The sequence below is a fragment of the Takifugu rubripes genome, chromosome 15 (genome assembly GCF_901000725.2).
Source record: "Takifugu rubripes chromosome 15, fTakRub1.2, whole genome shotgun sequence".
Taxonomy (NCBI): Eukaryota; Metazoa; Chordata; class Actinopteri; order Tetraodontiformes; family Tetraodontidae; genus Takifugu; species Takifugu rubripes.
This window is the reverse complement of record NC_042299.1, coordinates 4,533,945-4,560,910: the sequence shown is the minus strand read 5'-3', so window position 1 is coordinate 4,560,910 and position 26,966 is coordinate 4,533,945. Positions and strand designations below refer to the sequence as shown.

General features: G+C 44.3%; 2 protein-coding genes across 10 annotated transcripts; one reads left to right on the top strand and one right to left on the bottom strand.

Moving 5' to 3' along the window:
* Positions 1-170: 170 nt before the first annotated feature.
* dhx33 (DEAH (Asp-Glu-Ala-His) box polypeptide 33) lies at positions 171-9,087 on the bottom strand. Its single transcript, XM_003976961.3, has 12 exons — positions 8,720-9,087; positions 8,212-8,372; positions 7,637-7,864; positions 7,372-7,542; positions 6,416-6,601; positions 6,194-6,305; positions 5,889-6,048; positions 5,527-5,615; positions 5,322-5,449; positions 1,956-2,159; positions 1,799-1,885; positions 171-1,570 (listed from the first exon to the last, which is right to left on the bottom strand). The coding sequence occupies exons 1-12, from the start codon at positions 8,928-8,930 to the stop codon at positions 1,262-1,264; spliced, it is 2,046 nt and encodes a 681-aa protein (XP_003977010.1). The 5' UTR covers positions 8,931-9,087; the 3' UTR covers positions 171-1,261.
* On the top strand, positions 8,727-26,941 carry p2rx1 (purinergic receptor P2X, ligand-gated ion channel, 1). Of its 9 annotated transcripts, none has more exons than XR_003891068.1 (14): positions 18,527-18,996; positions 20,714-20,858; positions 22,105-22,176; positions 22,594-22,663; positions 23,644-23,731; positions 23,847-23,927; positions 24,057-24,198; positions 24,283-24,428; positions 24,974-25,064; positions 25,141-25,206; positions 25,287-25,382; positions 26,478-26,522; positions 26,609-26,720; positions 26,860-26,941. XR_003891068.1 is itself a non-coding variant. In XM_011618011.2 (13 exons), the coding sequence occupies exons 1-13, from the start codon at positions 18,860-18,862 to the stop codon at positions 26,618-26,620; spliced, it is 1,191 nt and encodes a 396-aa protein (XP_011616313.1). In that variant the 5' UTR covers positions 18,527-18,859; the 3' UTR covers positions 26,621-26,941. The 9 variants fall into 9 exon arrangements, 3 of the variants coding, with proteins under 3 accessions (XP_011616313.1, XP_029704649.1, XP_011616314.1); XR_003891069.1 differs by having other exon boundaries at positions 18,528-18,996; positions 26,602-26,720; XR_003891070.1 differs by lacking the exon at positions 18,527-18,996 and adding an exon at positions 8,727-8,851 and having other exon boundaries at positions 26,280-26,522; positions 26,602-26,941.
* The last annotated feature ends 25 nt before the right edge of the window (positions 26,942-26,966 follow it).

The following is a 26,966-nucleotide window of genomic DNA, read 5'->3' as shown; positions in this document are numbered from 1 at the left end:
ACTTTATTTACTGACCCTGCTGCATATGTAGGAAACAATTTTATGTATCCTTCTAATGGTCATGAAGCCCCGCTACTGGAGGCTGGAGCTGTTTTTCCACACAACCTAATAGAGTCATACACGTGTGTGTGTATGTGTGTGTGTCTACACCAATGCATCAGACAAAATCATCAGTGTGACTATTTAATAGAAATGATAGCAATATTTATTGAAGCCTGTAACAAATGATAGACTCTTAATAACCTCAATAAGGACATGCATTTAAATTTTAAAACTTAACATGCAGCTCCACTGTTCCTGAATGTTCCTGCAGAAATGCAGCAAACATCTGCATGTGTTCTCCACAGCCGCCATTGATACATTTTACATTCCGTGTTTTTAAAAATAACAAACACCCTGATTATTAAAAGAACTTTATGTCTGAAACATTCCTGAGTTTTGTGTAAAAAGCATTCTTGGTGTTACTCAGCATGTCGACAGGTTTAAAACACTTGAGTGAAAAGTTAATTCTGCTGTTATCTCTATGCATTGCATATGTTTGTGTTCAACATACATTTGATCAGTCTGTGTAGAGGCTGAATGACATACAAAAAAATAAGTGTACAACCTGGAGAACAAATCATGCCACTTCTCCCTGGGAATTGGTGATTAGACATGCATCCATAAAAAAGGGTGAATATTCACCTTTGTCACTGTATATTAAAAAGTACTTAAACCAATCTGATTGTCACTGAAATTCACACAGAAAAGAAGTGCGCTGTCCCTGCATATATGCATAAGATACTGTATCAGGTGGGATATATGATATACAATAGTACAGTTCTGAAACTGGGTTTTAAAGTCATGTATAGATGACACTGAGTAAATATGATTTCTTGAACCATCTAAAACGTCTGAGAACAATTCAGGATCGAGATTTTGTTCTTGCAACTTAACTGATGTGTCAAACGCAAGTACAGTAGATGAATCTCAATGAGGGTTGATAAATTTAAAGAACTTCCTTTAAGATGTTTAACAGGGGATCAAATGTCAAGATGAAAAAAAAAATTATAGAATTGGGAGATCAAACAGATTTCAGACATATAAGCAAATGTCAATCAGGAGGTAGTGAAATCTACAGAAGTAATCATCTATGCTGCTTCTCAGTTCTATGAAAAGGTCTTTATCCAAATTCAGCCTGGTGAAGAGTTTTTCTCCAGTTTTATTAATTTTAGGAAGTTGACCCTCCTGAGATTTGCCTCTGTTGAGTTTCTCTGGTGGGTTAGCTCTTGGTGGTTCGCAGTTTGCAGCCAAAGTACTCTGGCGCTGCATCCAGCAGCCAATCAGCATCCACCAAACACAGGTCTCTCATATAGTAGCGGGAGGTGTGCAGAAGCTCGTTGAAGACTACATAGGCTGGCTTGGCCTGGAATAGGACGGAGGAGGGATGGATAGCCACAGGCTGGTGGGTGTCCAGAGCTAAGTAGGTACCATCAAGTTGCAGCTCGGCGGTGTTGATGAACATCCCGTGGGCAAGGCAACGGCGAATGCTGGCTGTGTCTCCGCCACAGGACTCCAGCTTTAAGTTCAGCTGGTAAAGACCAGAACTAATATTTAGTATCTAGGATATTTGATGTTTCATTTTACAGTTTGAATCTAAAATCTTTCATTTTAGTTCAGACCAGGAAGTGTAATCACACAACTCCATTCATGAAGGCATTAAGATTGGTGTTGTCTCAATTTAGCTGCATTAAAATTAACCTTTCCCTATCTTCCTTAAATGAAATGGAATCTCTTATCTTTACTTGATTGCATCTACCTTAAGACAAATATCCTTGAGTTGTGCCTGTACTTCTTTCACCAGACCCATGCTCCTGCTGTTGACAAAGTTCTCTCGGCACCACTCCTGTAAAAACAGAAATAAAGATCGTAAAAGCAAATCACCAACAGGACCCCGCTCTGCTCATCTTCCTCACCTTGTTACCGCTGACTTTTTTAAATGCCCTGTAAATGTTGAGCAGTGTCATGTGGTCTCCTTCACTGGAGATGAACTTCTTGCGTGCGGCGAGCACCTCCTCCCGCCGTGCTGGGGGGTTGTATAGTACATTGTCCACTGAGAGCAGAGACACGATGCTCAGAATTTCCTCTGAACAGAAGTAGTTGGTGGATAGCAGGATCGTCTGCGGGACAGAGTAAAATGTGGCAGGAAGTGTCACAATACTGTAAATATGGGTTATGTGTGTCGACCATGTGGCTACAGGCTGCAGGCGCACACAGTGTGTCAGGAATTTCTGGTGTTATTCATCTGTTATTCATTCTGTTGTTGTTGGCGCCGCACGAGTGGCAGCTTGTTACAGTAGCTCCGAGCGTGATTACATGCTTTAGAGTGTTTTTATACTTTTTTCGTGCCTCTTTTTGCACTAGTCTCAGTCGGAAGTGTGCACCTATGGATGTACAACTTGTGAGACTATACATTTGTCTTTTCGTTTTTCTGGGACTATTTCAATCTATATCAGCTGACCCCTTCAGCCATGGCTCCATTGTTTACACCCAGGAACAGCTGTTAGCACTGAACAACACGAGGGTACTCCCCGCGGAAAGACCGGTGATCCCCACGGAATTAAGGAGGAGAAGGAGATGGAGAGCAGGGACGAAGTGTCGGGAGAAGAAAAGATGGTATAAACCATCCATACCATCTGTCATCATGGGGAACGTGAGATCTCTCCTTAATAAAATGGATGAGCTGTCGCCGCTAACCAGGCTACAGAGGGAGTACCGGGAGTGTAGCCTCATGTGCTTCACAGAGACCTGGCTGAATGGACTCTCGCCGGATTCACACGTCACCCTGGATGGTTTTAAACTCGACAGGAAAGTTAAGGAGAGCGGTAAGAGGAAAGGAGGGGGCATTGCAATGTTTGTGAACGATAGATGGTGTAACCCAGGGCACATCAGGGTGAAGGAGCAGTAGTGCAGCAAAGACATTGAACTGCTAGCGGTTAGCATTCGGCCCTATTACCTCCTGAGGGAATTCTCGCACATTATCGCAATAACCGTGTACATCCCTCCATCGGCTGATGCTACTGCTGCCTGCGAGACCGTACACGCCATAGTGTCAAAGCTTCAGACATCACACCCCCAGTCCCTCCTCCTCATCTCTGGTGACTTTAATCATGCTTCTCTGTCCTCCACTCTCCCAACATTCACCCAGTATGTGAAATGCTGGGATGCATACACCTCCTCACCAGAAGGTGCTGAGAAGGGGGGATAAGGAGAGGCAAGGACAGCTACAGGAGGAAGCTGGAGGAGCACCTCAAGGGGAGCAATGCCAGAGAAGTCTGGAGAGGCCTAAAAACCATCTCAGGCCACACAAAGGACAGTGGGAGGGGCCCTGAATCTGGGGGCCAGGACTTTGTAAATGAGTTGAATTTCTTCTTCAACAGATTCGACTGTGCCGCTCCTCCCTCTCCCACTCACCAAAGCCCAGACCTGACTGTGCGGTCACATCACCATCCCCCCTCTCCCCCCGCAACACCTCTGACACCGGCAGCTCTCTTCTCACACCACGCCACCTCCCTCCACCCCCTGCCGGATCGACCCTCACATTCCAACCCCCGTCCTCACTCACCAGGAGTCACACCTCGCCTCTCCATAACAGCTGATCAGGTGAGGAAGGAGCTGAGGAGGACCAAGACAAGGAAAGCTACTGGCCCTGATGGCATTAACTCCACACTACTTCAGGACTGTGCAGATCAGCTCTGTGGAGTACTCCTGCACATCTTTAACCTGAGCCTCAGCCTGGAGAGAGTTCCAGTCCTGTGGAAAACATCATGTGTGGTTCTGGTTCCTAAGACTGTGGAGGCCAGGGAGCCCAACCACTTCAGGCCAGTGGCTTTAACCTCTCACCTGATGAAGACCATGGAGAGGATCGTTCTCACCCACCTCCGACAGCTGGTGGACGGCAAGATGGACTTTCTACAGTTTGCATATTGACCGGGCATTGGTGTGGATGGCGCTGTCATCTACCTGCTGCATCGGTCACTTTCACACCTAGAGGGCACCGGGAGCACTGTGAGAGTCATGTTCTTTGACTTCTCCAGTGCCTTCAACACAATCCAGCCATCATTGCTGAGAGGGAAGTTGGAGGGAGCCGGAGTCGACTGTCACCTAGCTGCCCGGACCACCGACTACCTCACCAACAGACCGCAGTACATGAGGCTCCGCAACTGTGAGTCCGATGTGGTAGTCTGCAGCACTGGGGAACCGCAGGGTACAGTTCTCTCTCCCTTCCTCTTCACTCTCTATACATCTGACTTCAGCTACAACTCAGACAGTTGCCACCTCCAGAAGTTCTCCGATGATACAGCCATTGTTGGACGTGTGTCTGAGGGGAACGAACTGGAGTACAGGGAGGTCATCACCAACTTTGTTGCCTGGTGTGAACTGAACCATGTGCGCAACGCCAGCAAGACAAGGGAGGTGGTGATCGACTTCAGTAGGAAGGTTCCTCACATTGCACCCGTGAACATCCAGGGTTTGGACATTGAGAGGAGGAGTGGAGGAGTACAAATACCTGGGTGTTCACCTCAACAATAAACTGGACTGGACTCACAACACAGACGGCCTGTACAAGAAGGGCCAAAGCCGTCTCCATCTGCCGAGGAGACTGAGGTCCTTTGGAGTGTGCAGAACACTGCTTAGGACTTTTTATGACTCTGTGGTGGCATCAGCGATCTTTTAGGCTGTGGTCTGCTGGAGCTGTGGAAGCTCAGAGAGGGACAGGAAGAGACTCAACAAACTGGTCAGAAGGGCTGGCTCAGTCCTGGACTGTTCTCTGGACTCCATTGAGGAGGTGGGTAAGAGGAGGATGTTAGCCAAGCTGACATCAATTATGGACACCCCCTCTCACCCCCTACACAAGACTGTGGGGGCCATAAGCAGCTCCTTCAGCAGCAGACTGTTACACCCACGGTGTAAAAAGGAACAGTTCCGCAGGTCATTCATCCCAACTGCTGTCAGATTGCACAACATCCACAACTCTTAATGTAGCACCAATAACCCATGGGTGGCATATTTTTCTGCACTACTTAAACATACTACCTCCGAAATCTCTTATTTGCACATTCATTTTTCTTCATATAGTCTAATATTCCCTTCTGTATATAAATTTCCCCCTCTGTTTATAATGTAATGTACATAGTAATGTACATAACAAAATAGTTTGTTTTTTTCTTTTAGTGTTGTATAACACTGGCTACTTCTGTAACACGTGAATTACCCCGATGTGGGATCAATAAGGTTTTATCTTATCTTTATCTTATCTGTATAATGCATCATTGGTTTACCTTGGCATATTTGGGTTCTAGAGGGAATCTCGCCATCTTCTTCCCCAAAGCAGTGAGATGAACCTGATCTTCCTTCATCTCTACAGCTCCCAGCAACTCCAAATGCTCCACAGCTGAATGTACGGCCTCTAAATAGACAAAAATGTTGGAATGGTGATCTCTTTGCATGCACAGAGGGACCCACTGAGCCAAATAGCATCTTTACCTGGAGGAGGTTTAGACATGAAATCAAAGTTCATCACATCTGGGATCCCCAGCGCTGTGAGCTGCAGCATCACGCCAGCTAAGTTACACCTGCAGCATTGAAGGATACAGATATGAATAAATCTACATGCAGCAGATTTAGGGCCCTGGTAGGTCAGGCTGTTGGGGGACTGGGCTGAGAAGCAGAGGGTTCTCAGCAAGGTACCAAACCCACAAATGGTCTACAATGAGCTGGCAACTCACCCATGGGTGTACCCTGCCTTCACCCATATGTAGCACCCTCACCGCGACCCCGAAACAGCGGTCAAGAAAACAAAATGAAAGCAACAGATTTATGCACAAGTGGCATTTTAGAGTAAGTACCTCTGAATTTCAGGTACAGTCATTGGGACAAGGTTGTCAAATTCCTCCTCCGTGTAGAGGCGATAGCATGAGCCTGAGTCCTCCCTACCAGCACGGCCCGCTCGCTGCCATGCCTGGGCTTTGGAAACCCGCTGGACGGCCAGAACCTCTAGTCCACTGCCTGGAAAATACAACACATCAGCCACAGGATAAAAACAATCAAAGTCCTTTATGGATTCTGACATTTCAAAAGCTTTTTTGAATGTGTCCAGTGAAAAAAGTGAATCAGGTCAGATGTAATCTGGTGTGTGATGAGTATATCTAACCAGGATTAAAGCGTTTGGCCTTCACCATCCCTGTATCAATAACGTATTTGATCCTGGAGATTGTGACAGATGTTTCTGCGATATTGGTGGACAGGATGACTTTCCTACATCCCTGAAAAAAGGTCGACACATAAAAATGTATTTAGAAATGAACCAATAAAAATCCAAAAAGGAGCATCTGAGACTCAGAATCCCTCCAAGTTTTGCATCTGCTGAATTGACCTTTGGAGCCGGCTGGAATACTCTGAGCTGCTGTACTGGGGGTAACGATGCATACAGCGGGAACACCACCATGGGACCACAGCTGTCAGGGAGGTGCTTAGCGATGTCCCGACACGTCCTCGCCAGAGCCTCAATCTCCTCCTGGCCTGTCATGAAAACTAAGATGTCATGTGATGGAGGGGCTTCCTGTGCATAAACAACAACAAAGGATTGCATTAGAGCGTAAGATAGAATTGTGTTGAAGCAGGACAGACACTTGTGCACAGGTTTGTGGGATGTGATAACAGACAGAAGATTTCCCTTAGCATTCTACCCAACAGCACCTGATTCTACCTGTTCAGACGGCCCTTAATCAATTGTATATAACTTCAGATGTATGTAAAAACTTCACAGTGGCTCATATAGTGAAGGATATTAGTGCTTTACATAAGCATTCAGACCCAGGACTCTCATCTGAGTATGTGCAAATGCACCTGTTTGCACAATTAAAATATAGTTTAATTTTACCTACGGGGATGAATAAAGTACATCTTGAATCTTGAATTTAGGAGAATGGAACACAAGGCAGCTGTGTACAGCATTAGTTATGAAAGACAATCCAAAACAAAAAGAAAACTAAAAAGACATAAATGGTATAGGCATTTCACTCTTATTTACAGACAAAGAAGCACAAATGTGTAAAACATTAGCAAATGTTATTAAGGTGAATAACTTGCCTGTGCCATAAATGAGAAGAGAATATGTCATTTATACGCCTCTAGTGCTATTTTAATAGTTGTATATCAAGAATCCAGAGCACCTCACACATGACATATACCCCAAATGCAGGCCAACACTGGCCCTATGCCATCATCAACATACACTTGTTATATAGAACCATGTAGAACCACATGGGAAGTTGACAGGAAAGTACTAAAGAAAAGCACTTGCCCTTGATGTTCAAAAGCAACATTTACCTGATGGATCTGGAAGATGGAGACGAGCGCAGCGTGAAGATAATCTGACTGTGGCTGCTTGGTGTAGTAGATCTGAATGGGATGCTGCCTGCCCTCCAGGTAGAGCACAGGTGACTTGTTGAAATATTCAGAGAACAAATCCACATCCATAGTGGCTGACATCACTATGACCTGAGCAGGAAGAATGGAAGATGACAAATTGAACGTTTGAAGGATCATCACAGAAAACAACAGGAAAAACAATCAAACTGAAGTGTCCTCCTACCTTCAGGGGAACCTTACTAAATTCCCTGCGTCTGCGCTGGGCAGTTTTAACCACGCTGAAGAGCACGTCCGTATTCACAGTGCGCTCGTGAGCTTCATCCAGGACCACCACAGTGTAACGCAGCAGTAATGGGTCTCCCATGGCCTCACGCAGGAGCATGCCATCGGTCATGAACTTCAGCTTGGTCTCAGAAGAGGTGACATCCTCAAAACGCACCGTGTACCCAACCTGAAATTACATTTTAGGTGGATAATTTTCCATAGATGTGCTGAATCGGTGCTGCATCTACCGTATGGCAGTAAATGTGATCAGTCTGCACAGAATACATATATCTCAACAAAAATCAGGTATAAAAATGAGCATCATCTTCATAATCATGAATTGTAACTTTAGCAACCTGAAATCTGAAGATCTTTCCATGGTACATCTACCATGTAATTTTTAACTGTGTTTACACAAAACAAACTCTTACAAATTTAACTTCAAGATTTTCCCCGTAGCAAGAAAACGGTTCCTGGTAAAGCATCTTAAGCCTATAATATTTGGATAGATAAGGTAAAATCTAAGGGATGTACCAGCTTGCCGAGCTGAGTTCTCTTCTCCTCAGCTACCCTTCCTGCCAAAGAAATTGCAGCGACTCTTCGGGGTTGAGTGATGGCAATGATACCCTGTCGTCCGATTCCAGCCTCATACAGGTACTGGGGGATCTGAGTGGTTTTTCCAGAGCCTGTCTCACCTGGTTTGTTAAAGCCAGTAAGTTAAAGCATAAAGTACAACTTAACAAATAATTCCAGAAGAAACTGTTCTTGATGACATGCATTTCAATCTGTAACACTCATCTTGTCCAATTATCTAATTACCTTTCGATTGATTTTAAAATGCTGTATTTTCCCTTTAAAACAGAATGTAACTGCGCAAAGTCAATGAATAGCTTGGTGATAAATTCAAAGCACGAGTGTCGTACTAAAGTAACAGTGTATTAAGATATTCAATAGTTCGAGACGATCTTTATTAACATGTGAATTGTTGGACCAACAGGCTAACAGTGTTAGCAGTCTTAGCATAGAGCAGCTGGGATCTGACCTATGAGAATGGCGCTGTGCAGAGTTCTCAGTTGGTTAAGCAGTTGAAGTTTCGCCTGGTAGATTGGAAGTTGTTTTCTCTGGATGTCTAGCGGAGAAGTAGCATTTTCCTTCCTCGTCAGCAGCATCACAGGTTTGTTCTTATCGAGACGGAAAAAAACAGACCCCGGCTTGAATTTCTTAGCCGGAGGAGGGTCGGGATCGTGGGGCATGGTCTGGAAAATTGTCTCGATGACAAAGGTCCTTTTAAGATTGTTCAATCCCAGATACAACAACAACTTCTAAAATGACAGAAAAGGAAGAGTCGCTACAGATGTTTTGCAACGGCTGCAAATACCTTAGCAGAAGCACGTGGTAATTCCGGCGCACATGTCTGACGTCACTAATGTGTATTCAATCTGGAGTTTTAACTGTCACTTGTGTGTACTGTTTTTCATTGTCACAAATAGGTGAATATTCATCAGATGTTCTCTCTCTTTCTCTCCCTCATATATATGTGTGTGTGTGTATGTGTATGTATGCCGATACACACACACACACACACACATATATATATATATATATATATATATATATATATATATATATATATATATATATATTGGGGGGGTCTGTTGTCATCTTGTTGCCCTGCCATTGAGAGTAGACCTTTGCCGGGTTAGTGGAGAACACCCTGTTTATTCTCCTTTCCTCTACTTCTCTTATGTACCTCTTTATTCGGGTAGCCAGGGCTGTGAGCCTTTGCTTAGCAGCCTCCAGTGCCTCAGGTATGGACAGTTTGTTGTACTTCTTGGGCCGCTCGGTCCTTGGATTCACGCCTCTACTTAGCTCTGTTAGGAGGCTGACTTCTCTCCGTGTTGCCATGATTTTTGCCTCTAGCCTTCTCCTCCATGGGGCCATTTGCTCCTTATGGCTGTTCATGCTCTTCATCTTATAGCCAAGCATCTGTAGGATTACCGTTGCTGCTGCATACATCAGCTGATTGGTCTCAGTGATGGTAGTGGTAGGGATGGTTGACAGTGCCGTGTTCATGTCCTCCAGTAGAGATTTGTCTGGTACTTTGTGTGTTAGCCTTGGCAGGGAGGTAGTTGAGTTCCCCCAGGACTCCATGATTCTCTCTCTCAGGTCAGCTGCCCTTGTCCCGATTCCGTCTGTCATTGGGGCTGTGTACCCAATCTCGATATTGGGGGATGATGATGAAATCACCCCCACACTGACCTGGCGTCCTGGCTCCCCTTTGCCGTAGGATATTTGTACCGTGGATGAGGCACACCGCCGTGCCTCATCAATCTCTAGCTGTGATAGCAGCCTCTTATTGCAGATATTCGAACACTGAGTTAAGAGCCGCTTCTTAGTCAGTGAGGATGTGGGGTTTCGAAGTACCCATTTCTCCCACATCCTCTGCATGTACCCTCTCTCGAGATTGGGTACACAGCCCCAATGACAGTTTATTCTTGTTCTTCTTTAAATTGCTCTACCGGTACTCATATGAAATAAGCAAAAGAAAAGGAATTTGCATTAAATTAAAAAAAAATAACAAATATGGCTTCAGAATCAGTCCTGGCCAATATCCATCCACGCTAAAGAATATCTCACTGGTAATATGCTGTAGGGATATTTACTACACTTTGGCATGGTTTGTACAGAGGGCAGACAGACAAACACTTAGAAGCTTATTAGGGTGAGTGTCGACATTAGTGTTTTCAACACACTGATTTGAATTCTAGTATGTTGTTATGTTTGTTACAACTACTAAACACACAAGGATGGAACCTCTGAATTCAAACAAAACTCAAAGTGAAAGATTTATTTACAGTATTTACAAAAATTTACAAAGGTGCAATGGTGACTCGAATGTGCTGTAGTGAACCGTGTGGGAAACCAACCACAAATAGAGCTCTTCAATTGGGGTGATGTGGAAACCTTGGAAAAAAGCATATCCTGCAGGAAACAAATCACCAATGCCTCCTAGGAGAAACAGACAGCATTAAAAACACAGGAGCATGACAGTACCCCCCTCAATGGGCACTTCATTGCGCCCTGCCCGGCTTGTCCGGATGGTCCCGATAAAAATCCCCCAAAAGTTCATCATCCAGCATGTGGCACTGAGGGACCAATGACCGTTCTTCAGGACCATACCCCTCCCAGTCACCCAGGAACTGATCACCACGTCCACATCGCCGGATATCCAAGGACCTTGTAGGCTGGGGCACAATCACTCATAAGGGGGTGATGGGGAGGCTCAGACAGAGGGACCAGATCTGATTCAGAGACTGGCTTCAACAAAGACACGTGGAAATTGGTGTGCACCTTGACATGAGGGTAGCTTGAGATGTACAGCAGAAGGGTTCACAATTCTGTCCACCTCAAATTGCTCAATTGTAAGGTCAACTTCTGGGAATCCACCTGGAAAGGAAGATCCTTCAACGGCAACCAAGCCTTTTTACCAGGATGAAAGGGTGGAGCCTGCTTCCGAGTCTGTCAGGAAGAGCGTAGGAGAGCAGCCCAAACTAACGCCAAACACCTCTGCAACACCGCAAGTTACCTCGTGCGGAGGGCACCGCCACCTTGCCCTCTTGGAAGTCAAACGTAGGAGGCTGGAATGCAAGAAAAGCCATAAAGGGAGACGTTCCTGCGGAGGCTGAGACAAGAGAGTTGTGTGCAGACTCTACCCAAGAAAAAAACAAACTCCGGGAAGCAGGATGACAGGCCGAGACACACCGCAATGCATTCCCCAGGGATTGGTTGGCCGTCTCAGACTGGCCATCTGACTGGGGATGATATCCAGAGGATAGACCATGGTGAGGATGGTAGCGTTGTCATCAGAGGGAGATAGGAAACCAGCCAGAGGACTATTTCACAACTTCCCACGGGCACACACAGGACACGGGCAGAGCAGTCGGACCCAAATGCGGCACGCTCGGGAAGAAGATCCTGGTGCGCTGGCGGAGCGAACCGAGCAGCAGAAGACTTGCCGTCCACAAATAGAACCCGGAGGACATCTCCACGAACTTGAGATCAGAGACAGAAGACAGAATTGGTGTGAGTATCTGTGAGTATTGCATCACTTCCTGTCTCCTCTATCGTTCGTTGGTTGCATTGTGCACGGGGTGCCGTATTCACTTAATATTGAACACTTGGTGTGTTGTATTCACTTTACTTAAAATTTTGAACACTTGGGACATTCTAGTCACCTGATATCAACAGTGAGAAACAACCCATATTAAACAAATACAGAGCTTCGCCGATTACTAGCATTAGCATGGCCTCACCGTCTGTTTCACCCGGTGTCTTTGTCTGTTCAGCGTGCAAAATGTTTAGTTACTCCTCTGCCTCCCTTAGTGAAGGGAATAGGTGCAAAAAGTGTAGTTTATTTATGGCTATGGAGGCGAGACTTAGCGAGCTTGAGACGCGGTTCCGCAGCTTGGAGTTAGCTGGAGTTGCGTCAAGTAGCCAGGGTAAGCTAGCTGCTGCGGAGCCGCCTAGCGTAGCTACAGCTAGCGGTCCCCCGGCAGCAGCCGAGCAGCCGGCTAGCCAGGGCGGCTGGGTGACGGTTCGTAGGAAGCGTAGCCCAAAACAAAGGCCCACGGTGTACCACCAACCGCTTCCCGTGGCTAACCGCTTTTCCCCACTCGGCGACACACCCGCTGAGAAACCGACCCTGGTAATTGGCGACTCTGTTTTGCGCCACGTGAAGCCGACTCCAGCGACCATAGTTAGGTGCATTCCGGGGGCCAGAGCGGGCGACATAGAAGCAAATTTATGGCTGCTGGCGAGACGTAATCGTAAATTTGGTAAAGTTATTATTCACGTCGGAGCCAACGACACCCGGCTTCGTCAGTCGGTCACCAAAATTAACTTGGAGTCGGTGTGCAACTACGCAAAAACGATGTCGGACTCCGTAGCATTCTCTGGTCCCCTCCCCAATCTGGCCAGTGATGAAATGTTTAGCCGCATGTCGTCACTTTGACGCTGGCTGTCACGGTGGTGCCCCGAAAACCAGGTGGCCTTTATAGACAATTGGAGCACCTTTTGGGGAAAACCTGGTCTGATTAGGAGAGACGGTGTCCATCCCACAAGAGATGGTGCTTCTCTCATTTCTAGTAATCTGGCTAATTTTATTAGACCCAAAGTGACCTGACAACCCAGGGTCCAGACCAGGATGCAGAGTTGTAGTCTTACACACCTCTCTGCTGCTTCCTTAGAACCCTCATCCACCAACAATGACATATTTAACACTATAGAGGTAGTCTCTGTTCCACGGTTAAAAGTTCACCAAGCACAGAGCAGGGGAGCGGTCAATCACCATAATCTTATTAAAATTAATACTGAAGCACAAGTTGGAGAAACTAATATCACAATTAAGTGTGGACTGTTAAATATTAGATCTCTTTTGTGTAAATCCCTGTTAGTACACGACCTGATAGCGGATCATCACATTGATTTATTTTGTCTTACTGAGACCTGGCTTCAGGAGGAGGAGTATGTTAGCTTAAATGAATCTACTCCTCCTACCCATCTTAATTATCATATTCCACGTATTACTGGTCGAGGAGGGGGAGTGGCAGCAATCTATCACTCCAAGTTATTAATTAATCCCAGACGAAAACATGGCTTCAGTTCATTTGAAAGCCTGACTCTTGGCATCACTCATCTGAACTGGAGGACAGAAAAGCCACTTCTGTTTGTAGTTGTATATCGGCCCCCTGCTGGTCCACATTCAGAGTTCCTGTCTGAGTTCTCTGATTTCTTATCTGACTTGGTCCTTAGAACGGACAAAGTCATTATCATTGGAGACTTTAATATCCATATGGACGTTATAAATGACAGCTTTAGAAATGGCTTCATTTCATTACTTGAGTCAGTTGGTTTCCTCCAGCAGATAAACCAACCAACTCATAGCTTTAACCACACCCTAGATCTAGTCCTGATTTATGGTTGAGGTAGAACATGTGTCAGTGTTCCCTCAGAACCCAGTCCTGTCAGACCATTCCTTGATCACTTTTACATTTATGATTAAGGATTCTTCTATCTTCAGAGCACAGTCTTACTATAGCAGATGTCTTTCAGATAATGCTGTAGCTAAGTTTAAGGAAGCGATCCCTGTGCTGATCCCAGGACCACCGTGTGTTTCCCCAAGGATAAATCACTATAATGTTAGCCCTGCTGAGGTCGACTCTGTTGCTGAAGGTACAGCAACCTCACTGAGAATCACACTTGATTCTGTTGCCCCCCTGAAAAAGAAAATAGTAAATCAGAGGAGGTGTGCCCCCGGGTATAATTCACATATCAGGACCCTCAAGCACAAAGTGCGAAGACTGGAAAGGAAGTGGCATTCTTGTAAAATAGACAGCTATCATGTAGCCTGGAAAGACTGTCTATTAGGTTACAAAAAGGCCCTTCGCAAGGCTAGAACAGCTTATTTTTCTTCTTTGATTGAGGAAAATAAGAGCAACCCCAGGTTTCTTTTCAGCACTGTGGCCAAATTAACTAAGAGTCAATGTTTTGGATCCACGTATCCCTTCTTCCCTTCGTGGTGAAGACTTCATGAGCTTCTTCACTGCTAAAGTTCTAGCTATCAGAGAGAAAGCTAACCAGGCTATCCCAACAACTGGACCATCACCAGATGTGCCGACTGTGGGAACATACAGGTTCTCCAACGAGCCCTTAAACTCCTTCAGCCCTATATATTTTTCTGAGGCGTCATCGCTAATTCAGAAATCCAAGACCACCACGTGTCTTTTAGATCCCATCCCAACACACCTGTTGAAGGATGTTCTACCACTGATAGGCAGTTCTATCCTGGAACAGATCAATGGTTCTTTAGTGTCAGGTTATGTACCCCGGTCCTACAAGGTGGCAGTGATTAAGCCGTTGCTTAAAAAACCATCACTGGATCCTGATGTCTTAGCAAATTATAAGCCAATATCCAACCTTCCTTTTATCTCTAAAGTTCTTGAGAAGGTGGTGGTGACTCAGTTACTGGAGCACCTGCAGAGGAACAGCCTGTTTGAGATGTTTCAGTCAGGCTTTAGAGGTCATCACAGCACAGAAACAGCACTTCTTAAAGTCACTAATGATCTTCTCATAGCTTCAGATCATGGACTGGTCTCTATGCTGGTTCTGCTGGACCTCAGTGCTGCTTTTGATACAGTTGATCACAGCATCCTGTTACATAGACTGGAACATGTGATTGGGATTAAAGAGAAGTTAGTGAAGCTCCAGACCTGTGTTAAAGACATAAAGTCCTGGATGTCTTCAAATTTCCTCCTCCTTAACCCAGGAAAAACTGAGGTCATGGTGTTTGGTCCTGAACCTCTCTGGGATAGATTAGATCACATGATCACTCTAGATGGTATCTCATTAACATCTAGTCTCTCTGTGAGGAATCTAGGAGTAACTTTTGATCAAAATCTCTCCTTCAACTCACACATTAAATTAGTCTCTAGAAGTGCCTTTTTTCACTTGAGGAACATCACAAAGATCAGGAAGCTGCTGACGCGGCATGATGCTGAAAAGTTAGTCCATGCATTTGTTACTTCCAGGCTGGACTACTGTAACTCTTTATTATCAGGGTGTCCAAACAACTCTTTAAGAAGCCTCCAGTTGATACAAAATGCTGCAGCCAGAGTTCTGACAGGTATTGACAAAAGAGATCACATAACTCCTGTACTGGCGTCGCTTCATTGGCTGCCCGTTAAATTTAGAATAATTTTTAAAACCCTTCTTTTGACCTACAAGGTCCTCAGAGGCCTAGCTCCATCCTACCTGGAGGAGCTAGTGATACCTTATCAGCCCAATATACCGCTCCGCTCTCAGAATGCTGGTCTACTTGTGGTTCCCAGAGTTTCTAGGAGTAGAATGGGGGGCCGAGCATTTAGCTACCAGGCCCCCCTGCTATGGAACCAGCTCCCTGTCCAGGTACGGGAAGCTGACTCCATCGCTACTTTTAAGATCAGACTCAAAACCTACCTCTTTGAAAAAGCTTATTGTTACTAATTCTGTAGTTCCAGTTACTATCATAGACAGACAAATTATCATACTTAGGGGGTCGTCTAATCGTTAGGTCACATCTTAGTTATGCTGTTATAGGCCAAGGCTGCCGGGGTCCGGAAACATGATTACCTGACAGGCCTCTGTCACTCCACTGGGTCATGGTTTCCTCTCCTCTCCTTTCCTCTCCTTTCCTCTCCTCATCAAGCAGACTAGTTCTTGTGTAGTTTTTCTGCTTCCCCCCTATTTATTTACAGGTATCGCCGCCCTCGGAGCTGCATAATGACCTCCGGCCCCGCTGAAGTGATTGTATATCATATTTTTTGTGTGTGTTTCTGTGCTCTGTGCCTCTCCTCTCCTCTCCTCTCCTCTCCTCTCCTCTCCTCTCCTCTCCTCTCCTCTCCTCTCCTCTCCTCTCCTCTCCCTTCCTCTCTTCTTTCCCCTCCTCCTCCTCCTTCTCCTCTCCTCTACCTCCCCTTCACTCTACTTCTCCTCTCCTCTACCCCTCCCCTCTCCTCTCCTCTCCTCTCCTACCTATCCTATCTTCTACCTGTCCTCCCCCTTCTCCTCTCTCTTTACCCAGCCGGCCATCAGCAGGAGGGTCCCCCTACATGAGCCTGGTCCTGCTCAAGGTTTCTTCCTGTTAAAGGGGAGTTTTTCCTAGCCACTGTTGCTTGTCTGGGGTCAGGCCCTGGGATTCTGGAAAGCGCCTTGAAACAATTTTGATTGTATAAGACGCTATATAAATAAAGATTGATTTGAAGGCGGAGGTCTTTTGGGTATGGGTCAAAGGCATTGGTTTTTGTTTTTTTAATGTGCGTGTTCACTTCGCTTGAGTTAAGTACGGTACTTTCGCCAAAAGCGCATGCGCGTTAGATGAAAATACCGCAAAGTTTCTCAGTAAGGACAAGATCTTTTGAGTAAACAATTAGTGTCAACTTCGCCTTCAAAATGGCAGGAAAAAATGCACGAAAGCTTCGTGACCCGGTTCCGTGATCTACAACTGAAAAGGCCACAGATCGTATTCCTCGTTGCCCCATTTAATGTGGAGACGCACTGTTTTAAAGCCCCACTCGCCACAGATGAGGCTGCAGCTGAGTTGGAGATAATCGATCTTTGTGAGGAGGACCAACTGAAACCTGCTTTAAGGGAAGGGGCCATTGGGTTCTGGAAAAGTGTGCCAATGGAAAAATAGCCCAATGTCAAGTGGGCTGCGCTTAAGATACTGTCAATATTTGGGTCAACATACGTCTGCGAGTTTGTGTTTTCTATCCTGAAACACGTGAAACCAAAGCATCGATCTGTTCTGACTGCCTGGCAACAACTGAATACAAGCTAGATTTAAAGAGGATTGTTCAAAGCAAGGAATGCCAGAAGTCCCACTAAGCAACATACATAGTAAGAGAAAAAAATATATTTTAATTATTATATTTTTGTTTGTGGACTTAGTTGAATTGAGAGTTTGTGTGTGAGAGACAGTGCACACAATGTTCATTGTTGAAAATGACTGGCCCGTGGTCTGTAGAAGTCAAATTCTGTCATTATCATGTTGGTGTGTGACATTTACAATAAATCTGGCTAAGCAGAGGTCTGTGTGTGTGTGGAAGGGATGAGGTGATGTTCATGTGTGTATGGTGTGGCTCTTTGCGGTAACACAGTAAAAAATGTGGCTCTTAGGCTCTGACTGGTTGGCCACCCCTGCTGTAGAAGAATGCTGGAATGACTCGCATGAATGCAGATGTCAAGCTTTGAAATGGAATTTGATTGTGGAATGTAAATTGTATACAAAAGGAGGAAATTGAAATGGTATTCTATTGTGAAATGTAAATTGAGAACAAAAGGAAGGGTGTGATGGAGACTGGGAGAGCAGACGGAATCCATTTGGTTCCTCATTCATTTACATGGAAACAAAGGTTGAAGGAAGACCAGCGTCAAAGGACTGAGGGGGGGACATCCTCAGGCATTCAACTTCTTGTGCCAGCCGGAACACCCGCTGTGAAGGCACCAAACTCCTGAGGTGCATACAGTGCACACCTACTGTGTTGGCGTCCTGTGTCCTGTGTACGCAGCAAACACATGCTGTGAAGACGTCTGCACCTCAGGGGCGGGCCTTCAACTATATAAGATCAGAACTGTATACATTGAGCAGAGATCTCTCCGCATGCTTCGGTGTGTGTATCCTGACCGACTGACTGGATTAAAACCATCTCCTACGCAGTAACTTAGATTAATAGTTTTTCTTCTCCAAACGGCTAAAAATTCCACGACAGCTTCAAAAAGAAACAGGCAATGTGGAGAGGACTGAAGGCAGCATCCAGAAACAGGGGGTACTTGTTCCTGATGGTGATTTCATCAAGGCCTCGATAGTCAATACACGGCTGCAGAGACCCATCCTTCTTAACAAAGAAAAATCTCCCCATGGGGCAGGAGGAAGGATGGATTAACCCAGCAGCCAGGGAGTCAGCTATGTACTGCTCCATGGCCTCCTGTTTGGTTCTGAAGAGGTTGTAGAGGCGGCTGGAAGGCAGCGGGGCACCAGGAAGCAGGTCTATTCCACAGTCATAGGGGTGATGAGGAGGCAAGGAGACGGCTCGCTGCTTGCTGAGAACCTCCCCCAGGTCATGATACTCCTCAGGTACTGCTGTCAGATCAGAAACCTCTGGGAGGGGAACCACAGAGTCTGGCCAGGAAGAGAGAACTTAGTCGAGGCCATGTGAGAGACAGGAAACACTCCAACCCCGCCCCCGGAACAATATTCTGGAGACCCAGCAGGTCCCCTCCTCTCTCTCACTTCCCCACAGGTGCCATTTTGCTGGTCTGCTGAGGCTGAGGCTGCTTTCTATTTGCTTTGTGTGCAGCATAACCCAAAAAAGTCAAGTGATGCAGCGATGTGAAAAATATGGACAAATGAGAAAGGCTAGAGTGGCCCTGTGGAAGTCAGAGAGAAAGAGAAGAGAGAGAGAGTGGGAGGAAGGGGGAGGACAGAGAGAGAGAAGTAGGAAGTCCTTTTCAAGACCTCTCTTGTTCAAGAGCTTCAGACGTTAGTTGTTGTGAAAGCAGAAACATCAGCACAAGCTGATCCATCTGTTTTTATGCACGTGGGGCACATGAGAGACCCTCCTCCCTCTGGGTTAGCCGATGATAGAAGATGAAGAAACAAATCACAGATGCCATTTCCGACTTCTTCTTTGAGTATGAGACCCCGCGCCAGGTGCTGGTGAGGAACAGGAGAGTTGGGGTGGTGTGCCGCCTGATCCAGCTGGGGGTCCTGGCGTACATCATCGGGTAAGACCCTCCGTTGTTTGTGTATATGCATGCCACTGTGTGTGTTGAGCATTTACGCTGACGTCTGATGTGTCACAAGTGGACAGAGTGACCCGACACATCACCTGAGGGTCCTCGTGGGTGGAAAGATTGTAGTTTGATGTGCACCAACTCATCTGTCGCAGAATGACCTCTGCAAGTTCCAGCAGGAAGACGACGTGCACGGTCACCCAGATCGGAGAACATAAAAAAGGAGCCGAGTTCATTTGAATTTTTTACTGATTGTTGCGACAAGCATATTTTGTTCTGTAAGTGAAAATATGGCAGTAGGAGGATACAAAAGCAGCTTTGGTTGGTTGAACCTGTAGGCAAATCTTGAATGATGTCAGTATCATAGAGGACAGGAACAGTCTGGCACACAGCGTGCCTTTTCACTTACGCACATGCGTGCTGTGGCATGTTGGGGTCAATGATTCCAGTCTCCATTGCACCATCTCTGTTGTTGCCTGAGTCATTTTGAAAGTACTCAGTATTTGTGTCTGTGCATGTGTCTGTGTGTTTGTGTGCATGCACCTCTGAGTGGTAGAACCTGAGGACATGTTTGTGATGAACATGCTGAGGCATATGCTAACACAGATAACAATCAAGTGGTGGCCATTTTGCTGCCGGACAGAGCAGAGATCTGCTATCTTCTGCTGGTGTCTGCTGAAAAATGTGATGGATGCTAAAACTTTTATGAAATCTTCTCTTTCCAAAAGTTGGAAAAAAGAAAGAAAACAGAGTTGATTAGAAGTGAAAGCAGCCCTCACGTAGCTGAGGCATGGTTTGACTCTGGAGTCTCTGTCTACAACAGCATAAGATGAAGATGCTGTCTCTGGCCCCAGCGACTCTGCGGCTCTTCCGTTCAACATTTGCAGCTGCAGCTTTCCCCAACACTTGTTCTCCTCCTGTTTCTGCAGTTGCCCACGTCCTGTTTAAATTCAGAAATTAGAATAAAGGCAAAGTGTCTTTTCTCTGCTTCAGACTGTCTTTTCATCAGGATCATTTCAAAACCACAAACTTACCAAACCTGTTATTCCTTCATTTTATTACATTTGCGTTATAGTTGATTGGACCTGGTGTTGTTTGTACAACATCCCCTAGGCCACCAAACATGGATGGCAGCCATATTCCAACTTAGTTGGCTTTGCTTTGTTCATTTTCAAACTCTTGGCAGTGATTGGCATGAGGCTGCTAGCTGCTACTGCTAATGCCTGGCTCATTCAGACCTCTGGGTTTGCTGCTAAATGATTTGTTTGGTGAGATTTCTGTCTTAAAAGGATCCAGCAATGTGAAAATTCACCTCTGAGGTTGCAGACTTTGGCATTTATAATGTCAATTCCATCCAGGTGTTTTTTTTTAAATGTAAAAGCAGTCTACAAATCAGAGGAAATAACTGATATCCCATAACAAATCTTCCAAATACAGAAAAAAAAGCTTGGTGAGAATCACCATGGGAAGGTCACAGCTCATAGACCCTACAACAGACCAGTCAGTGCTTAAAAGTCAGTAGCTAACCTTTAGCAATCTGTAATTAACTGCTGTCTGGTTTAAATGGACAAGCTTGATGATGTTGCTAAAACACACACTAGCCTGTGGTGCTGTCGACATGAACAAACCCTTGCTTGGGGGGGTTTGGTGGATGGTCGGACTTGGGTGTGAATGGCATTTTGACTAAATGGTTCACTTCCTTCCTCAGGTGGGTGTTCATCTATGAGAAAGGATACCAGTCCACAGACATGGCGGTGAGCTCAGTCTTCAGCAAAATGAAAGGGGTGGGCTACACCAACGTGAATGGAACTGAGAGGGTCTGGGATGTGGCGGATTATGTCTTTCCATCGCAGGTTGGTGACTTAACTGACCAACAACTTTGAGGCACATGCACCCATCACATTGCAGGTCCCTACCTTGTCCTAACTGACTTATTGTAAATTTGGGTCACATTCAGTGCACTTGAATTCAGCCATCTGAGGGAAGAAATGTGGTTCTTTGACAACAAACCATTAAAAGAATATATTTTTCCCAGAATAAAGATCAATTCAGAGATAAGAGCAATAATTTGACCACCTCTGTGTATCTCTTTGAGCTCCAAAGTCACTGTGTGCATCCTGGAAAAACCAAAGCAAACAATCCACCAAAAAGAAATAGTGCCTTAGTTGACTTAAGCTGAGGGTAGATCCTGTGTGAAGGTAATACGAAGGCTGAGTAAAGTCACCCATGTTTGTTTTAAGCTAAAGGTGGGGACAGAGTAATAAATTATAAAAACAAAGCCTGTAAGTTACTGACTATAATAAAGTAAACAATGGACTGTCTATTACCTCTTAAATAGACACTGTGTTATCATTTCGTCCTGCATGCACTGATCCATTTAAGGGTTTTTATTTGTGGTAGGTAATGTGAATTTTCCTACCAAATATACCCACTAGCCGTTTATAATGTTAATGTTTAAATTCCACCAGAATTTTATCATTCTAAGGAGAACGGTTGTGTGACCCATGTTCTATTAGCGTGTTGTTTTCATGCAGATATATCTAAGGAGGACAAGCTTATTCTTTTACTGCAGCCTGCTATCGGAGGGTTATATCTTTAGCTTCAGATTTGATGAACTCTATGTTGCTATCGCTCTATAAAACAGCACGACTAATAGAAACATACAGCAATCAGAGAGGAGAGTAGAGCCAAGCATCAGTCGTGTTGTTGTACTGTAAATCCAGGACTTCTTGTTTACCCAGAGGGCTGTAAATGTCTGATTTGTAACATTTTTACATGAAACTTTACGAGATAAAATCAGTCCAGATGAAGCAGGAATTTTAAAACAGTTTAGCTTCACAAACAGCTGCAGATATAAGATGTGAAACCTGACAAAATTGTGTTTTGGGAGTGTGATGGGGGGGGGGGGGTCATGAAAGGGAAGTGTTTTTGAAGGTGTTTGTGACTCCGGCAGGGTCATGTTGAGTTACACAGTGTTTGACAGTCTGCCTACAGTCAATCCCAAAACCTTTCTGTATCAATTTATGCATTATTCTGTGTGGCAATGTGAAATATAGAAAATAAAAAATAAAAATGATTAAGTGTTTTTTAAATCCTCAGGGAGACTCATCATTTGTTGTCATGACAAACTACATCATAACTGAAGGTCAGAAGATGGGGAAGTGTCCAGAGGTAAGTAAAATTGTCTCGCTCACCCTTCACCATTCCCTTTTTTCATTTCTGCTTCTGTTAAAAAAAAAGCCCTTAAATAGCAAAACAAAACCTGTAAAAAAAAAAAAAAAAAAGGTGCAGTGTCTGGAACTATAAAAACAAATACAAACTCAAGTAACATTTGCTTTCATTGCCCTCACTTAGTATCGAATGCCTCATATTAAATCAACCTTTGATATTAAATATATATTGAAGTGTGCAGTCAGTGTGGGTCAGTAAAACCCTGGGTCCCCTCAGGGTTCTCCTAGAAGTTAGGAAGCCAACAAATGTCTTCCAGAACATAAAGAAGTTAGCTTAATTTTATTCATGTGACTAAATGTTGTTTCAAGTGTGTGTCTTTGTGTGCACGCACTGACATGGATATTCTGTGTGTGACAGCTTCCAGGAAAGCACAACTGCAGCAATGACACTGACTGTAAAGGAGGGGGTTACAAACGTACGGGACATGGTAAATCTTGACAGCCGGACAGTGTGTGACCTCAACAGTCCTCACTGGGTAACTGCTGTCCACCGTGACCAAACTTCACCCAAGTCTCGGGTGGACTTCCTTCTGGAAGTCAGACTTCCCAGAGAAGGAGAAGGAAAGTTAATGCTGAGAACTATGTTTGTAAAATGGGCTTTGGCATGTGTGAACTTCTGTAGACATGACACACACTTAAATAATGTCAACATGCGTAACAAAAGTAAACACTGACACAATTTAAATGAACTAATGCTCTTGTCCAATTGTGAGTAGAAAACTGCCAAAACCAAGCCTCTTAGCAACCAAACACGCTATGTTATCCTTTGATTGTTGAGCATGCACACACATGTGCATATATAAGCACAGATGTCACAATAAATTCTGTGAAATCATAAGCACACACAAAGGTCAACAACAAACAGTGTCTCAGTTGTATTTTTATGTGTCCAAACATAGAAAGCATCCTCAAAGAGCTGTTACTGCAGATTTATTGCCAACCATCTGTCCTGTGGTTACATTATGAGCCTTTCAAGTAATCTGCGACTCCCATCAACTTCACTCAGGGCCAAACCTTCACATCTGCCTGTCTGAGAGCAGTCAAATTCACCTTAAGGTGTTACTATTTCTTTCTTGCTCTCTCTCTCTGTGGAGATGGAACTCGTTCTCTCCATTTGTAGAAGAATAAATATGGTCAGCCCCTGTAGCTAAACAGACTGGTGGGCTACAGGAAGGAGTCAGTTAGATTCAAGCGGTCTGTCTCTCAGCTCTCCTTATGAGAAAGACTGATAGCAGTGATGCTAATGATGTGGGGGGAAAAATTATACATTTGGATGGAGGCCAGATAAGAGAAAGCAGCTACATCAGCGCTTCACTTTTACATAAAGATATAGATAAAGCTCTACTTTTAACCCATCTGTTTGCCTGATGAAAATATGCAAAACTGTGTTTCCTGTGTCTGTCTGAAGGAGAAATGACGGGAGTGTGTGTGAATAGCACCAGGACGTGTGAGGTGCTGGCCTGGTGCCCCATAGAGAACGATCATAACATCCCTGAGTATGTACCCACACTGAATAATTCATACTGCAAACTGACACTCTGCATGCTGCGTTCAAATCTAGAAGGGTTAAATATATTAAAATTGTTCTCTTGTGTTTTGATCATTGTCTAGACCTCCCCTGTTGATGTCTGCAGAGAACTACACACTGTTCATCAAAAACTCTGTAACTTTCCCCTTGTTTCGTGTCACAAGGTAAAAAAAAAAATCTCTCATCACAATTCAAATAAACCAAAGTCCGTCTGTCCGTCTGTCTGACTGAACCAAAGACTGATTAATGAACATGGTAGTCTGGTGTGTTTTAAAACTGAGTCATGTTTTCAGGAGTAATCTGGTGGAAGGGATTGATTCTGTCTATATCAACAAATGCCTTTATGATCCAGAAAATGCTCCACTCTGTCCCATATTCCAACTTGGAGACATTGTCAAACTGTCTGGCTTCAATTTTGAAACAATAGCCCGAGTGGTACGCATGTCTTTATCTGTCCTTAATGCTATGCTGGGTCTGTCACTGGTTGTAAACATCATGTATTTGATTGCGTCCTGACAGGGAGGGGCCATTGGCATTGTGATTGATTGGACTTGTAACCTGGACTTGGATGTAAAACACTGTAAACCAAAGTACGGCTTTCATGGCCTGTACGGGAACCCATCAGAGACGGACAAAACCAGAGCTTCAGTGGGCTACAACTTCCGGTCAGTCAGTGAATCAACACCAGTTAAGCTGGTGTTAAAATTAAGCATGTTTTTGCTCTAAAATGATAGAAAAAGGTGTGAATTAGGCTTGTTAGATAATAGACATTCAAAGATCACATAAAACTAATTAGCATAGCACAAATACTGCCGGTAAATTGTTTGGGCTTATGAACCTTCACAGAGGTTGTAGCAAGTCTGCCTTTGAGGTTTACGATTCTGAAGATCAAATCTTTTTTTTTTTTTTAAAGAAAATAATAAATTGAATGCTGCATTGTTTGTGCTGGACATTTAGTTGTAATTCCAAATTTTGCAAGATGACTTTGTTGCATTAATGCGAATCAAATATATTTTGGTTCTAATTTAATATTCCTGCAGCTGCACATAATTATATGGACTATCTGCTGTTAATGTATTCATTTAGTATTAAGATAAACAAAGCAGGGTGTAGCTAAATGGTCTTTGTTTACAGATCACAAACAATTAAAATATTGAAAAAAATGCTCTCTGTGAACTACATTTTGATTATACTTTTGTTCTTTCATTAGATATGCAAAGCATTATCTTGAGGACAGAGTTGAGAAGAGAACTCTTTTCAAAGTGTTTGGGATCAGGATAGACATCATTGTGCACTCACTGGTGGGTAAAGTCATGCATTACATTGCACGTTTTCAACAATATACTTTTTAAATTAATGGTACTCTATTCTTCATAGGCTAGAAAGTTTGATATAATCCCAACACTCACAGCTATTGGCTCCGGAGTGGGAATTTTTGGTGTGGTATGTTGCAGACTGAACAACTATGATGCGTTGCCTGTAGTATCAAATCCAAACTCTGTGAGTTGTTTTATTTCTCCCAGGCTACAGTTGTGTGCGACCTGGTGCTGCTCTACCTGCTGCCAAAAAGAGAATTTTACAAGAACATGAAATTTAAATACACAGACGCGCACGCACAGGTGAGACGTTGCCAGTAGTTTTATAATATCAATATGAACACTAGGGGGCAGACGAGAGTCTGAATTGAGAGGAAAGGCAGGAACAGATCTGCAGTCAGCAGCGTTGGCAGAAATAGCTGCAGCCTTCAGGTTAAAGAGGCAGTTCACCTGCTAACTAAACACCACTTTAGTACAAGATGTCTGTGTAGATTCTCAATCATCCAGGTCATCATATCCAAGGTAGTTTTCTCTGTCAACTGGACTGGGTTTCTTCTCTTTGAAGACATTTCGCCTGGATAGAAGGCAAAGAAACCCAGTCTAGTTGACAGAGAAAACTACCTTGGATACCACTTTAGTACAGTATACTTTTTTATTCATAATAAAAACTGAACTTGGAACTTCACAGATGAATGAAATTAAATCCTAATCAGACAAAAAATGAGTCTCCCCCCAACATTAACTACAGCAGTAACTGCCTCCTATGCCTCCACTCCAAAGGGCCTGCCAGCATTCGATTTGAATACAGACCTGCCTCATTTAACAGATCTTTTAAATAAAATATCCACTATTTCTGATATCGAGAAACATGTCTGTGATTGTGAGCTTTGCATAGAACCATATAACATCCCATTTAGGGCAAATTATTCAGTTAACTGCAAATTAAAATGCATATTATTTAAATGAATTATTTTAGATATAACTACAGCTATAACTCAGCTCTGGAGCCCCAAAGTGTTTTACAGGCTTCCCCCAAACATACTGTGGTGAGTAAAGATGTTTCACCCTTTTAAGTGGACTATCCTTTTTTAGCTGCACATGACACGATAGTTGGATCAGCCTGCTCACCACAGATTTTATTTTTTAAATAAATGTCACAGACAGCTAGACTGAAACAGGCAGCACATTTTGTACTTACAGCATGACAGCAAATTGCTTGATTTAGACACAAGCATCTGTTATACCCTCGAAGCAAATGCAAGACCAAGTCCAAGGCACTTAGCAGTCCAAAGTGAGTGCATGCTGATGCTTAGACACTAGAGTAGATTTACATTTTATTGAGGGATTATCTGGCAGTTTTTCACCCAAGAGGACTGACTGGTGGCTTGCATCTTGTAGGACCATGATTCAGAAGCAGGCAGCGTAGAGACGGACGTATCCAAGGTAAGATTCCTGCTTATCCGTACACTTCTTTGTCTGCTGCCATATCTGATGGTTTATGCATGTTGTGCCCATACAAAAGTGACCAGGGAGCACAGTGACCGGTGCAGCGTTCAAGGCGCACGTTGCAATCTTGACTGCATCTTCTCCATACAACAGCCCCTCTTTGGGAACACTGACACGCATTTGAACACAGTCCAGGCATGTGTGTATATTTTCTTTTGTTAGGGTGTCACCTCCATTGAAACAACAATCTGTTTTCCCTGTGTGTGTGTGTGTGTGTGTGTGTGTGTGTGTGTGTGTGTGTGTGTGTGTGTGTGTGTGTGTATGGTATTCACAGTTCCTGCCAACATGTGAGAGCGCTTTGCCCTACCTGTATACCTTGTGATCAAACAATGCAATAAACGATGTACTGAATACGGTATGCGTTGTCCTCATTCCTACTGT